The 15,298-nt window shown below is 48.0% G+C and overlaps 1 protein-coding gene across 1 annotated transcript; it reads left to right on the forward strand.

Annotated features, from left to right (window-relative positions):
* Nucleotides 1–1,983: 1,983 nt before the first annotated feature.
* Nucleotides 1,984–14,688, forward strand: SYNGR2 (synaptogyrin 2). The gene is made up of 4 exons (XM_072112581.1): nucleotides 1,984–2,163; nucleotides 8,878–9,115; nucleotides 13,236–13,375; nucleotides 13,582–14,688. Exons 1-4 carry the CDS (start codon nucleotides 1,990–1,992, stop codon nucleotides 13,774–13,776), a joined length of 747 nt encoding a protein of 248 aa, XP_071968682.1. The 5' UTR covers nucleotides 1,984–1,989; the 3' UTR covers nucleotides 13,777–14,688.
* The last annotated feature ends 610 nt before the right edge of the window (nucleotides 14,689–15,298 follow it).

The raw sequence follows: 15,298 nt of genomic DNA on the forward strand, positions 1-15,298 counted from the left end.
TAGAGCATCTTTGGGATGTGGTGGAACGGGAGATTCGCATCATGGATGTGCAGCCGACAAATCTGCGGCAACTGTGTGATGCCATCATGTCAATATGGAGCAAAATCTCTGAGGAGCTTCCAGCACCTTGTTGTATCTATGCCACGAAGAATTGAGGCAGTTCTGAAGGCAAAAGGGGGTCCAACCCGTTACTAGCATGGTGTACCTAATAAAGTGGCCGGTGAGTGTAGTTGCATATGTATTTATGAAGTGTTTGCGCTAGTATTGTGTCGCGGCTGCACTATGTACAATCCCGGACTCGCACTGGCCTCCTCATTTATGTTGGCAAGTCCGGTCGAGATCTGGTCTTCGTGAATGTGTTGCCCGCTGCAATGTAGTAAGGCAAGCTACACATAGTGCCAGGGTCGGACTGTGGTGCCTAGGGCCCACCAGTAAAATAAATTCTGAGGGCCCACCTACCGCTACATGGAAATATTACCTGTACAGGCAGTCCCCTACTTAAGGACACCCGACTTGCAGACGACCCCTAGTTACAGACGGACCCCTCTGCCCCTGTGACCTCTGGTTAAGTCTCTGGATGTTACTATAGTCCCCGGCTGCAATGATCAGCTGTAAAGTGTCTGTAATGAAGCTTTATTCATAATCCTTGGTCCCATTACAGGAAAAAAATTTTAAACTCCAATTGTCACTGGGACAAAAACATTTTTTGTCTGGATCTACCATTATAAAATATACAGTTTCGACTTACATGCAAATTCAACTTAAGAACAAACCTCCGGAACCTATCTTGTACGTAACCCGGGGATTTCCTGTATATTCTTGGGCCGCTTTACAGAATGCATTTTGTTGCGTCTGAAGGGCACAACAAATGCGTCAGGCAAAACACATCAGTATTAATGATAGTAAAAACACGTATGTATTCTGATACAGGGGATACACTGCTCTGCTGCTATACCATACATGGGATTTGTAAACGCAAATGTTAACAGTAATAAAATTAGGCCAAAACGCAAAGTGTGAACGCGACCTAAATGAACAAGTTGCTAATGATAAATATATACAGGCGGTCCCCTACTTAAGAACACCAAACTTACAGACCCCTAGTTACAAACTGCTCTCTGGTAATTGGAAATTTACTGCACTTTATCCTTAGGCTACAATGATCAGCTGTAACAGTTATCACAGGCGTCTGTAATGAAGCTTTATTATTATTCCTGGTTCTGATGACAACCCAACATTTTCAAAATCCAATTGTCACAGAGACCAAAAAAATTTGTCTGGATCTACAATTATAAAATATACAGTTCGGAATTACATACAAATTCAACTTAAGAACAAACCTACAGAACCAATCCTGTACGTAACCCGGGGACTGCCTGTATTAGGCGCAGCAAGACATCTGGATTGGTCGGATAAATGAGGGAAACGCGGTTATTGTTGCTGCGCGGCAAGTTTGGTGTTTAGGTGCAAAAACAACAGAAAAAAATGAAACATCTGTGCCTAAGTTTTATAAAGTCTATAATTTTTTAAATATTTTTAGAATTATATTGTATATTTTTTTAATATTTTGTAACTTTATATAAATATACATTTAGTATTTTATATAACTGTAATTTGTTGCTTTATAGAATCATATTTTAGGATAGTAAAACGACAAAAAGAATGTAAATTTGGCGGGGCCGTCATCGTAGCGGCCTGCAGAATAAACGTAACGGGTCGTTTAAAACCAAAAAGAGAATAATATAAAAAAACAGGAGCGGAATTTAGTGTTCTTTAGCTCATTTGACCCCTATATTGCGTTTTCAGTTTCTTAATACATGATGTAAAATAATGAAAACGTCCAAAGAGTTCAAAAAAGGAAAAAAATGGATGCAGTTTGTGAGGGGTTAATTATTGATCGGTGGAAAACGCAGGTTTAGGTGTTGCTATTGTGACAGCTGCCGCCCAGGAAAGGGTGGAGGATAGGCCCCGCCCTGGTGGGTGGAGGATATGCCCCGCCCTGGTGGGTGGAGCTTGGCGCCGTCCCGGAAGAGTCGCAGCAGAGTCAGCAGCAGCAGCAGCAGGATGGAGAGCGGCGCGTACGGGGCGGCCCGGGCCGGGGGCAGCTTCAGCCTGGAGGATTTCCTCAAGCGCCCGGAGACCGTACTGAGGCTCCTGAGCTCCGTGAGTAACCGCCGTCACGTGACCGGCCCGCACGCTGGGAGTCGTAGTCGGCAGCCGGGATCAAATTGGGGCATGATGGGAGTTGTCACTTCCTGAAGTTGTAGTTGAATGACAGCTGGAAAGTTTTAATCAGACTCTAGAGCGCCTTGGGGCATGCTGGGAGTCGTAGTCAGGTGCTAGCATCTGAATGTGCCATGCTGTCAGGTGCTAGGGTCTCAGTGTGGTATGCTGGGAGTTGTAGTCAGGTGCTAGGGTCTCAGTGTGGTATGCTGGGAGTTGTAGTCAGGTGCTAGGGTCTCATTGGCGCATGCTGGGAGTTGTAGTCAGGTGCTAGGGTCTCAGTGTGGTATGCTGGGAGTTGTAGTCAGGTGCTAGGGACTCATTGGCGCATGCTGGGAGTTGTAGTCAGGTGCTAGGGTCTCATTGGCGCATGCTGGGAGTTGTAGTCAGTTGCTAGGGTCTCATTGGCGCATGCTGGGTGTTGTAGTCAGGTGCTAGGGTCTCATTGGTGCATGCTGGGAGTTGTAGTCAGTTGCTAGGGTCTCATTGGTGCATGCTGGGAGTTGTAGTCAGTTGCTAGGGTCTCATTGGGGCATGCTGGGAGTTGTAGTCAGGTGCTAGGGTCTCATTGGGGCATGCTGGGAGTTGTAGTCAGGTGCTAGGGTCTCAGTCTCGCATGCTGGGAGTTGTAGTCAGGTGCTAGGGTCTCATTGGGGCATGCTGGGAGTTGTAGTCAGGTGCTAGGGTCTCATTGGGGCATATCTGGGAGTTGTAGTCAGTTGCTAGGGTCTCATTGGGGCATGCTGGGAGTTGTAGTCAGGTGCTAGGGTCTCATTGGGGCATGCTGGGAGTTGTAGTCAGTTGCTAGGGTCTCATTGGGGCATGCTGGGAGTTGTAGTCAGTTGCTAGGGTCTCATTGGGGCATGCTGGGAGTTGTAGTCAGTTGCTAGGGTCTCATTGGGGCATGCTGGGAGTTGTAGTCAGGTGCTAGGGTCTCATTGGGGCATGCTGGGAGTTGTAGTCAGGTGCTAGGGTCTCATTGGAGCATGCTGGGAGTTGTAGTCAGGTGCTAGGGTCTCATTGGAGCATGCTGGGAGTTGTAGTCAGGTGCTAGGGTCTCATTGGGGCATGCTGGGAGTTGTAGTCAGGTGCTAGGGTCTCATTGGGGCATATCTGGGAGTTGTAGTCAGTTGCTAGGGTCTCATTGGGGCATGCTGGGAGTTGTAGTCAGGTGCTAGGGTCTCATTGGGGCATGCTGGGAGTTGTAGTCAGGTGCTAGGGTCTCATTGGAGCATGCTGGGAGTTGTAGTCAGGTGCTAGGGTCTCATTGGAGCATGCTGGGAGTTGTAGTCAGGTGCTAGGGTCTCATTGGCGCATGCTGGGAGTTGTAGTCAGGTGCTAGGGTCTCATTATCGCATGCTGGGAGTTGTAGTCAGGTGCTAGGGTCTCATTATCGCATGCTGGGAGTTGTAGTCAGGTGCTAGGGTCTCATTGGCGCATGCTGGGAGTTGTAGTCAGGTGCTAGGGTCTCATTATTGCATGCTGGGAGTTGTAGTCAGGTGCTAGGGTCTCATTGGGGCATGCTGGGAGTTGTAGTCAGGTGCTAGGGTCTCATTGGGGCATGCTGGGAGTTGTAGTCAGGTGCTAGGGTCTCATTGGGGCATGCTGGGAGTTGTAGTCAGGTGCTAGGGTCTCATTGGGGCATGCTGGGAGTTGTAGTCAGGTGCTAGGGTCTCATTATTGCATGCTGGGAGTTGTAGTCAGGTGCTAGGGTCTCATTATCGCATGCTGGGAGTTGTAGTCAGGTGCTAGGGTCTCATTATCGCATTCTGGGAGTTGTAGTCAGGTGCTAGGGTCTCATTATCGCATGCTGGGAGTTGTAGTCAGGTGCTAGGGTCTCATTATTGCATGCTGGGAGTTGTAGTCAGGTGCTAGGGTCTCATTGGGGCATGCTGGGAGTTGTAGTCAGGTGCTAGGGTCTCATTGGGGCATGCTGGGAGTTGTAGTCAGGTGCTAGGGTCTCATTGGGGCATGCTGGGAGTTGTAGTCAGGTGCTAGGGTCTCATTATTGCATGCTGGGAGTTGTAGTCAGGTGCTAGGGTCTCATTGGCGCATGCTGGGAGTTGTAGTCAGGTGCTAGGGTCTCATTGGCGCATGCTGGGAGTTGTAGTCAGGTGCTAGGGTCTCATTGGGGCATGCTGGGAGTTGTAGTCAGTTGCTAGGGTCTCATTGGGGCATGCTGGGAGTTGTAGTCAGTTGCTAGGGTCTCATTGGCGCATGCTGGGAGTTGTAGTCAGTTGCTAGGGTCTCATTGGGGCATGCTGGGAGTTGTAGTCAGTTGCTAGGGTCTCAGTCTTGCATGCTGGGAGTTACAGTTAGGTGCTAGGAGCTCATTGGGGCATGCTGGGAGTTGTAGTCAGGTGCTAGGAGCTCATTGGGGCATGCTGGGAGTTGTAGTCAGCCATTTCTGTGGAGCATTGTTTAATTTCCTGGGATTTGTAGTCTGTTGCTGCAATGCATTCTGGGAGTTGGTTTGCAGCTCGGGGATCTGCTAGGCATGTTGGGAGTTGTAGTCCCCCTTCTGCACCTGTTCTCTGGATACTATATGAATAGTGGACCCTGCAGATATCAGAGGTGTTTACCACTTATTAATATTATTACTGGAGATCACATGACCTCATGCCCCGCCCATCACCCATTATATAGTGTGGGTGATATGATGATCGGGGGTCCGGCTGTGAATCGTGCGCTGTCCCTTTAAGAGAGATCAGATGACTTTGACTGTGTGACATCTCGTGATGCTGTGACCCCCTCCTCCTGGCACCATCTTCCTAGAACTCTGTGTGACCCCTTAAGCCCATGTTTATGACCCCCCCCCCCCTGCCTCCGTCTTATTTTTGAAGGCTTTGCTTATAGCTTGGTCCTGTGGGCTGACCCCCACACTATGTACTAGGGTGTAATCGTCCTATAATGGGGGCCCAAACTTCTGCTGCGGGGTCTAGTAACCCCGGACCTGGGTGATGCTGGATGCATCTCCTCCTCTCTGACCTGGTACAGGAATCCTATAGGGGTGTGAGAACTTTTGCAATGCAGCCTCAGAGCTCCGGCGCAGGACTTTTCCTGCTTTTTGAGGCCCCAGTTTTCTTATTAAGATGATTTTGTGGCGTCTCCTATTCAGGGAGAGGGTACAGCTGCAGTATACAGGGTGCTAAAACTTTTGCAACATCTTCTAATTGCCCCGGGCCTGGGCTTCTGCACGATATTTCATGCTTTACCTCCCTTTTTGAGGGTCTGTGTGGTGTCATGACCTCTAGTAGGGTTACTGCGACTCCTATACAGGGGCGTGAAAACTTTTGCAACATCTTCTAATGGTCCCCAGCCTGATATTAGATGCATTACCTCCCTTTTTGAGGGTCTGTGTGGTGTCATGACCTCTAGTAGGGTTACTGCGACTCCTATACAGGGGCGTGAAAACTTTTGCAACATCTTCTAATGGTCCCCAGCCTGATATTAGATGCATTACCTCCCTTTTTGAGGGTCTGTGTGGTGTCATGACCTCTAGTAGGGTTACTGCGACTCCTATACAGGGGTGTGAAAACTTTTGCAATGGGGTCTAGGAGCCTCAAACTTGTTTCCTTTTGGATGACAGCCACGTAGCTGCCCCAGATAAGCTCCGCACAGCACCCCGGGAGTGCAGACACATCCGACAATAAACTACTACACCCAATTTCCACATCCGCCTGCGGGTTAATCATTACCCTGAGGACACGTATAGAATATCGATCTGTTAGATTGGACGCTCCGGAAACCACAGGGTTAAAGATTTCCAGTCCTGCAGACAGGGAGAGGGTGGAGTATCCTATTAACCCCTGGCGTTCCTGGAGGGAGCAGCATGATTAACCCCGTGTGATCCGGGAAGTCACCTGACCCTGAGTCATACGCTGGGATTATACAGGGAGTCACATGTCCCGGGGTCATGTGATGGTGGGACACATGGGGGGGGGGATCTGTGTACAGGAGATAATATTAGAGGGATATAGGGGGGAGGGGGTGCACTCTAGTATTAGGATTAGGAGCTGGAGATCCGGTTCTGCAGCCTGGTTTAGGGTGACGTGGCTGGGAAACTGCTCCGACCAGATGTCACCACCGACTCCAGAAAGTTTTCAGAAAGTTTTTGTAACGTTTATATATAATAATATTATAAAAAGTTCATGGGACCCAAATTCACTCACAAAGTGAGTGTCGGGAGTGGAGTAATAGCGCCCCCCGGCCGGCATAGGGGGTGAGAGGGGGCACATGGATACATACAACGTGAACACTGGTCCTCTAGCGCCTCCTGCTGCTGGAAGGTAGCACTACACCCCTGCAGAAAGCATTGGGGACCCCCGACCTTACAAGCAATTCGATCTCCGGGGGTCCAGCTGATGGGAACCCTTGTTGTATAGCTTGTGGTCACCTGTTCTGTGACACAGTAATGGGGAGCAGGTGTCTTTGGTGGGAGCACCCCTTTTAATCCAAGGGGTAGACCAGGGGCACTTACCACAGTCACGGTGCCTGGATCTATGAGTATCTGCTTATAAGTGTTACCCATGGCCTCCTGCCTTCTAAAAATCAACTTTAATTACAGTATTTTCCGGACTATAAGGCGCACATAAAAACCTAGGATTTCCTTAGAAATCCAAAGTGCGCCTTATAGTCCGGTGCGCCCTATGTATGGACTTACATAGGTCCCCGCTACCGGAGACAGCAGATCTCCAGCGGGAACTGCAGACCGACGCGGCACGAACAACAGGCGCCATAGCGCGAACCAACTTCTGCCGCATCGGTCTGCAGTTCCCGCTGGAGATCTGCTGTCCGCTGCCCTCCTCCACCTGAACGGACCCCCTTTCCCGGAGACCGCTCACCTCTTGCCGGGTCGGTCTCCGCTCCGTTTTCTGCCACGCCCCCGGACCCTGCGTCTTATAGTCCGGTGCACCTTATATATGGAATTATTCCATATATAAGGCATTTACTACTAATGCGCCTTAAAGTCCGGTGCGCCTAATAGCCCGGAAAATACGGTATCCTAATGAGCCAGAAGGAAGGTGTTACCAGAGCCCCTCCGTGCTGAAGCTTCACTGGCTGTTACACTGCCTCACCCCTGTTCCCCTCTGCCTGCTGTATGCTGTAACCTTATACAGTTGGGGGGAGGGGGAGTGTTCCTGCACAGTGTAAGAGCCAGTGAAGCTACAGCACGAAGGGGCTCTGGTACCCCCCCCCCCCCCCATATTAGCATCATTATAGTCATGTTGCCTGGATCAATGAGTAAGATTGATGAATATTGACTAAGGACCACTAGCAGGTGCTAAATGCACTGCTTCTTATTTAGTTTCTGGGAAGATTGCTAATTTGCACATTTTTATATTATCACTTTTTATATTTTCAGGTTTCAGATTTTTCTTTGCATATTTTTTACTTTTAATTTTACTTGTTACTTTCCTTTTAAAAATTTTCTACAATTTCCTGGAATTTTTTTTTTTTTCCTCCATTTTTTGTTTTGAGAGTTTTCGATATTTCCGATAGGGTTGGAGGAAACGGACGGACGACCACCATGTTTCTTACCTGAGATGTCAGAGGAGAAATGGGGTTCCTGAGCATAGGATTTTAACTCTTTCATGACTTCTTGAATTTCTTATGTTTTTACTATCAATCCCATGATGTCTCAGCACAGCATCACATGACCATGTAGGGGGAGAAGCTTCTCTTGTAGCTGGGGCTGTGCTGTGATTATCCTCTCTATAGTCTCAATACCATAAGTATACAGTCAGGGAGGCCGAGGCTGTGAGCTCCATACCTAGAAGTGTACTAGTCATGGTGATTTGCACAGACTCCTTCCAAAAACTTTTTAGAAAGTTCTCCCGCACAGAGCAAAGGGCGGGGGCGACTCCATATTGATGTCCCTAGATGTCTTCTAACCATATAATATGTATTGAAATGTTATAGACCAGTGATGGCAAACCTTTTAGACACCGAGTGCCCAAACTACAACCAAAACCCACGTATTTTTTTTGTGACGTGCCAATTTAAGCAGTAACTTATTACTCCTTGCTCTGTCACAGGTTTAAATTGTATAGGCCCCTGAGGACACCAATACAGTAGAAATAAGGAGAAGAAGTTTGGATTATCATTGTAGCTTCCTTCTAGGGTCCTGGGCTGCCTGGGACTGCAAGTGGCCTTGAGTCCTGTCTGATGAACCCTGCCCTGGGGTGATGGCAAGGGTGCCCATAAAGAGGGCTCTGAGTTCCACCTCTGGCACGCGTGCCATAGGTTCGCCACCACTGTTATAGGGGCACCATATGTTTTGGCGTGTATCAATGTGGGCACTAGATGGCAGTATGTGGGTAGTGTATGGTGGTAGAGTTTGGGTACCAAAGACCATTGTTTATGGGAAAACTCCTATAGGAGAGCACTGTATGGTAGTATTATTTTGGCCGTGAAGGTCTATGGCTGTGGCTGCTGTATGTTGTGTTGTAGGGAGTATTCTGAAGGTTTGATATGACCGTATTATATGGGCGCTGAATAGCTGTGTTGTCTGTAATGAATGTAGGAAATCTCTATGGTAAAGTTAGGCCTAGGGAATATGTGGCGTGGGGCGTCCCATGCTGCTGCTCAGCCATGTGTAATGTCCCATCCAGTAAAGTCCCTTTCCTTCTTGCCCCCCAAATCTCTCCCCAGCTTTTTGCCCTCATTGTGTTCGCCTGCATCCTGACGGATGGATATGTCAGTAAGCCCTCCGAGGCGCAGCTGCTCTGCATCTTTAATGAAAACATGGATGCCTGTCACTACGGCATCGGGATCGGCATCCTGGCCTTCTTCGGGGCGCTGGTATTTCTCGCATTAGACGTCTACTTCCCGACACTCAGCAACATCAACACTCGGAAGTACTTGGTGCTGTCAGACCTGGGCTTTGCAGGTAAGTACCTCTGTGCTGGGGGAGGTAAGGGGAATATCATCCACGTAGTGTCCTCAGGGTGTGCGTGTGGATTCTTCCACTAGTGGGAGAATAAAGGACTGAATGGTGGCAGCTGTATAGTCTGTAGGTAGTGAGCTCCCCCTAGCGGTGGCTGTATAATCTGTATGTAGTGATCTCCTCCTAGTGGTGGTGTATAATCTGTATGCAGTGATCTCCTCCTAGTGGTGGTGTATAATCTGTATGTAGTGATCTCCCCCTAGTGGTGGTGTATAATCTGTCTGTAGTGATCTCCCCCTAGTGGTGGTGTATAATGTGTATGTAGTGATCTCCCCCTAGTGGTGGTGTGTAATGTGTAGGTAGTGATCTCCTCCTAGTGGTGGTGTATAATCTGTATGTAGTGATCTCCTCCTAGTGGTGGTGTATAATCTGTCTGTAGTGATCTCCCCCTAGTGGTGGTGTATAATGTGTCTGTAGTGATCTCCTCCTAGTGATGGTGTATAATCTGTATGTAGTGATCTCCCCCTAGTGGTGGTGTATAATGTGTATGTAGTGAGCTCCCCCTAGTGGTGGTGTATAATGTGTATGTAGTGATCTCCTCCTAGTGGTGGTGTATAATCTGTATGTAGTGATCTCCTCCTAGTGGTGGTGTATAATGTGTATGTAGTGATCTCCTCCTAGTGGTGGTGTATAATCTGTATGTAGTGATCTCCCCCTAGTGGTGGTGTATAATCTGTATGTAGTGAGCTCCCCCTAGTGATGGTGTATAATGTGTAGGTAGTGATCTCCTCCTAGTGGTGGTGTATAATCTGTATGTAGTGATCTCCCCCTAGTGGTGGTGTATAATCTGTATGTAGTGAGCTCCCCCTAGTGGTGGTGTATAATGTGTATGTAGTGATCTCCTCCTAGTGGTGGTGTATAATGTGTATGTAGTGATCTCCTCCTAGTGGTGGTGTATAATCTGTATGTAGTGATCTCCCCCTAGTGGTGGTGTATAATCTGTATGTAGTGAGCTCCCCCTAGTGATGGTGTATAATGTGTAGGTAGTGATCTCCTCCTAGTGGTGGTGTATAATCTGTATGTAGTGAGCTCCCCCTAGTGATGGTGTATAATGTGTAGGTAGTGATCTCCTCCTAGTGGTGGTGTATAATCTGTATGTAGTGAGCTCCCCCTAGTGGTGGTGTATAATGTGTATGTAGTGATCTCCTCCTAGTGGTGGTGTATAATCTGTATGTAGTGATCTCCTCCTAGTGGTGGTGTATAATGTGTATGTAGTGATCTCCTCCTAGTGGTGGTGTATAATCTGTATGTAGTGATCTCCCCCTAGTGGTGGTGTATAATCTGTATGTAGTGAGCTCCCCCTAGTGATGGTGTATAATGTGTAGGTAGTGATCTCCTCCTAGTGGTGGTGTATAATGTATATGTAGTGATCTCCTCCTAGTGGTGGTGTATAATGTGTATGTAGTGAGCTCCCCCTAGTGATGGTGTATAATGTGTAGGTAGTGATCTCCTCCTAGTGATGGTGTATAATGTGTAGGTAGTGATCTCCTCCTAGTGGTGGTGTATAATGTGTAGGTAGTGATCTCCTCCTAGTGGTGGTGTATAATGTGTAGGTAGTGATCTCCCCCTAGTGGTGGTGTATAATCTGTCTGTAGTGATCTCCTCCTAGTGGTGGTGTATAATCTGTATGTAGTGATCTCCCCCTAGTGGTGGTGTGTAATCTGTATGTAGTGATCTCCCCCTAGTGGTGGTGTATAATCTGTATGTAGTGATCTCCCCCTAGTGGTGGTGTATAGTCTGTATGTAGTGATCTCCCCCTAGTGGTGGTGTATAATCTGTATGTAGTGAGCTCCCCCTAGTGGTGGTGTATAATGTGTATGTAGTGAGCTCCCCCTAGTGGTGGTGTATAATGTGTAGGTAGTGAGCTCCCCCTAGTGGTGGTGTATAATCTGTATGTAGTGAGCTCCCCCTAGTGGTGGTGTATAATCTGTATGTAGTGATCTCCCCCTAGTGGTGGTGTATAATCTGTATGTAGTGATCTCCCCCTAGTGGTGGTGTATAATCTGTATGTAGTGATCTCCCCCTAGTGGTGGTGTATAATGTGTAGGTAGTGATCTCCCCCTAGTGGTGGTGTATAATGTGTAGGTAGTGAGCTCCCCCTAGTGGTGGTGTATAATCTGTATGTAGTGAGCTCCCCCTAGTGGTGGTGTATAATGTGTATGTAGTGATCTCCTCCTAGTGGTGGTGTATAATCTGTATGTAGTGAGCTCCCCCTAGTGGTGGCTGTATAGTGTGTATGCAGGGAGCTCCCCCTAGTGGTGGTATATAATCTGTCTGTAGTGATCTCCCCCTAGTGGTGGTGTATAATCTGTATGTAGTTAGCTCCCCCTAGTGGTGGCTGTATAGTGTGTATGCAGGGAGCTCCCCCTAGTGGTGGTGTATAATGTGTATGTAGTGATCTCCCCCTAGTGGTGGTGTATAATCTGTCTGTAGTGATCTCCCCCTAGTGGTGGCTGTATAGTGTGTATGCAGGGAGCTCCCCCTAGTGGTGGTGTATAATGTGTATGTAGTGGTGGTGTATAATGTGTAGGTAGTGAGCTCCCCCTAGTGGTGGTGTATAATCTGTCTGTAGTGATCTCCCCCTAGTGGTGGTGTATAATGTGTAGGTAGTGAGCTCCCCCTAGTGGTGGTGTATAATCTGTATGTAGTGATCTCCCCCTAGTGGTGGTGTATAATGTGTAGGTAGTGATCTCCCCCTAGTGGTGGTGTATAATGTGTAGGTAGTGATCTCCCCCTAGTGGTGGTGTATAATCTGTATGTAGTGATCTCCCCCTAGTGGTGGTGTATAATCTGTATGTAGTGATCTCCCCCTAGTGGTGGTGTATAATGTGTATGTAGTGATCTCCCCCTAGTGGTGGTGTATAATGTGTAGGTAGTGAGCTCCCCCTAGTGGTGGTGTATAATGTGTATGTAGTGATCTCCCCCTAGTGGTGGTGTATAATCTGTATGTAGTGATCTCCTCCTAGTGGTGGTGTATAATCTGTATGTAGTGATCTCCCCCTAGTGGTGGTGTATAATCTGTATGTAGTGATCTCCCCCTAGTGGTGGTGTATAATCTGTATGTAGTGATCTCCTCCTAGTGGTGGTGTATAATCTGTATGTAGTGATCTCCTCCTAGTGGTGGTGTATAATCTGTATGTAGTGATCTCCTCCTAGTGGTGGTGTATAATCTGTATGTAGTGATCTCCCCCTAGTGGTGGTGTATAATCTGTATGTAGTGATCTCCCCCTAGTGGTGGTGTATAATCTGTCTGTAGTGAGCTCCCCCTAGTGGTGGCTGTATAGTGTGTATGCAGGGAGCTCGCCCTAGTGGTGGTGTATAATGTGTCTGTAGTGATCTCCCCCTAGTGGTGGTGTATAATCTGTATGTAGTGATCTCCCCCTAGTGGTGGTGTATAATGTGTAGGTAGTGATCTCCCCCTAGTGGTGGTGTATAATCTGTATGTAGTGAGCTCCCCCTAGTGGTGGTGTATAATGTGTAGGTAGTGAGCTCCCCCTAGTGGTGGTGTATAATGTGTAGGTAGTGATCTCCCCCTAGTGGTGGTGTATAATCTGTATGTAGTGATCTCCTAGTGGTGGTGTATAATCTGTATGTAGTGATTTTCCCCTAGTGGTGGTGTATAATGTGTATGTAGTGATCTCCCCCTAGTGGTGGCTGTATAATGTGTATGTAGTGATCTCCTCCTAGTGGTGGTGTATAATGTGTAGGTAGTGATCTCCCCCTAGTGGTGGTGTATAATGTGTATGTAGTGAGCTCCCCCTAGTGGTGGCTGTATAGTGTGTATGCAGGGAGCTCCCCCTAGTGGTGGTGTATAATGTGTATGTAGTGAGCTCCCCCTAGTGGTGGCTGTATAGTGTGTATGCAGGGAGCTCCCCCTAGTGGTGGCTGTATGTACAATGTGTATGTAGTGAGGAGCTCCCCCTAGTGGTGGCTGTATAATCTGTATGTAGTGAGGAGCTCCCCCTAGTGGTGGCTATATGCAGTTAGTGTTCCTTTTATGCAGGGTATTTGGAGCTTCAGTATAGGATGTGGCTGGTACTTACCGTTCCCTCTTGTGTTTCAGCGCTCTGGACTTTCCTGTGGTTTGTCGGGTTTTGCTTCTTGGCCAATCAGTGGGCTGCCACAAACCCCACGTTGTATACAGCAGGAGCGGATAACGCCCGGGCGGCCATTGCCTTCAGCTTCTTCTCCATCCTGTCCTGGGTAAGTCCCTGCATAGTGTGTATGGTAATACATGGATGCACTGGTCTGGCAGTAAGTGCTCAGTTTCCCTGTAGCGCCTCCACAGGGGATATAAAGTATTACACAGGAATCATTCACATTCGGCTTTGTAGTCGCCCGGGGATCTGTTAAAGGGGATGAGCAGCTTACACCCCTGCACCCAGTACTGACGCCATCTTATCTTCCAGTTCCCCCTGGCAGCTCTGGCCTATAAGAGATACAGGATGGGGGCCGAAGACTTCAACACAAACTACATGGACCCCAACTTGGCCTCAGCCTCTCCGTATTCCAGCTATCCGGACGCCGTCAGCGACAACTACCAGCGGCCGCCGTTCACACAAAACGCAGAGACAGACGACGGTTACAAGCCGCCCGCGTACTAAGACCCTGACCTCTACACGACCCAGAGACGTAGGGTCACGTAGGATGAGACCTCCCGAGCCTGGCCGCTTCACAAGTGCCTCATCCAGCGCTGCCAGCAGACAAGACGCGTGGCCACTGGCAAAGCCACGTCCAGGGGGCACCAGTGGCGTCTCGCTATGACATCTATTACAGGTCGAAACGTAGAATTTATTATTTCATGCCTCACTCCAAACCAGACGCCAAATATTGGTGGGTCACCAGGGCGGGACCTACGATCAGTCACTGGATATTTAAGCTTCCGCCATATTGGAACATACTGCTTGTCCCCCGAGTGATTATTTATAGTAACATAGAAGTTATCTAGTTACCCGAGTTCCGTTGCGTCCGTCCTTTGATTCTGATTGGCCGATAGCGCACAAATATCTCCTTGCCCTGTGCACTGCTGGGTAATTTTGGGTGGTGCCTTATACTATAAATCCCCGGTGTAGCCGACAGCTTTGGCCCGTAAGGTGGTGGGATATTTGTTTGCAGACATTTCACTTATAGCACATATGCATAGTATATATTACTTATACACTTCTTCTGAACCTGCCAAACTTTATTGCCTCAACTTGTACAGAATTTTGGAAACTGAATGCATTAAATATATTCACAGCTACCCCCCCATAACAGATGTCTTATGTATAATCAGTGCCTTACACATCGTGCCAAAATGTAAGCGAGGGTGCAAGTCTCGCCCCGCAGGATACAGTTACAGCGCTGCCTGCCAGTTGTTACAATGGGCAGCTGCACCCAGCTATTTGAGAGGTTTGTTTTTTTTTGTTGCACACGGCTGGGGGCAATTATTCTGGTGCTGGGATAAATAGAATGTTTGCAGTGTCACATTGCACAGGTTTTTGTTTTTTAAATTTCAATAAATGTTTTTCACCTGGTATGTGTCATGTGTGTTCCTTGTAGAACAATAGATCTTTGTTCCAGTTACCTCCCTACTGGTCCAGAAGTGACGGCTACTGATACGGAACCACCGATCGGATCATCGATGATGGAGCCAAAGTAGCAAACAGACTTCGGCTTCTATCTACTCCTGGATATAAGTTTGTTTTAACTTTTTACACCAGAAAAAGTTGAAACAAAAGAGTTGTGAGATGTACCGGGAACGTGCGGCTCTGTCCATTCATAAATGTCAGCGGACAAGGATTGAGCAGACTGGATGGCAGCATGCCTGATCCTCGCTTCTCACAATATATCAAGTGGAAGGCTGAAGCAGATTTCTTTCCCAGCAATAGCGCGCACACAGGGCAATTTAGGTCCAAAACTACCTTAACAGAGTCATCCACTCTGAAAATAGTTTGGGAAAAGTGTAGTATTTTCAATTACCCAATCTACTTTCTGTATAAATTTCTCACCCTTTTCAACTTGCTGGCACTATAGGGAACTATATTGTTTACTTCCTGTGGATAAAAACCTGTCCATGGTCCTATGATGGCCCCCCCCCCCCCCTCCCCGGTGCACAGCTTGTTATATCTCTGCTCATATGTTGTC

Source organism: Engystomops pustulosus, chromosome 6 (genome assembly GCF_040894005.1).
Source record: "Engystomops pustulosus chromosome 6, aEngPut4.maternal, whole genome shotgun sequence".
In the NCBI taxonomy this organism is placed as follows: Eukaryota; Metazoa; Chordata; class Amphibia; order Anura; family Leptodactylidae; genus Engystomops; species Engystomops pustulosus.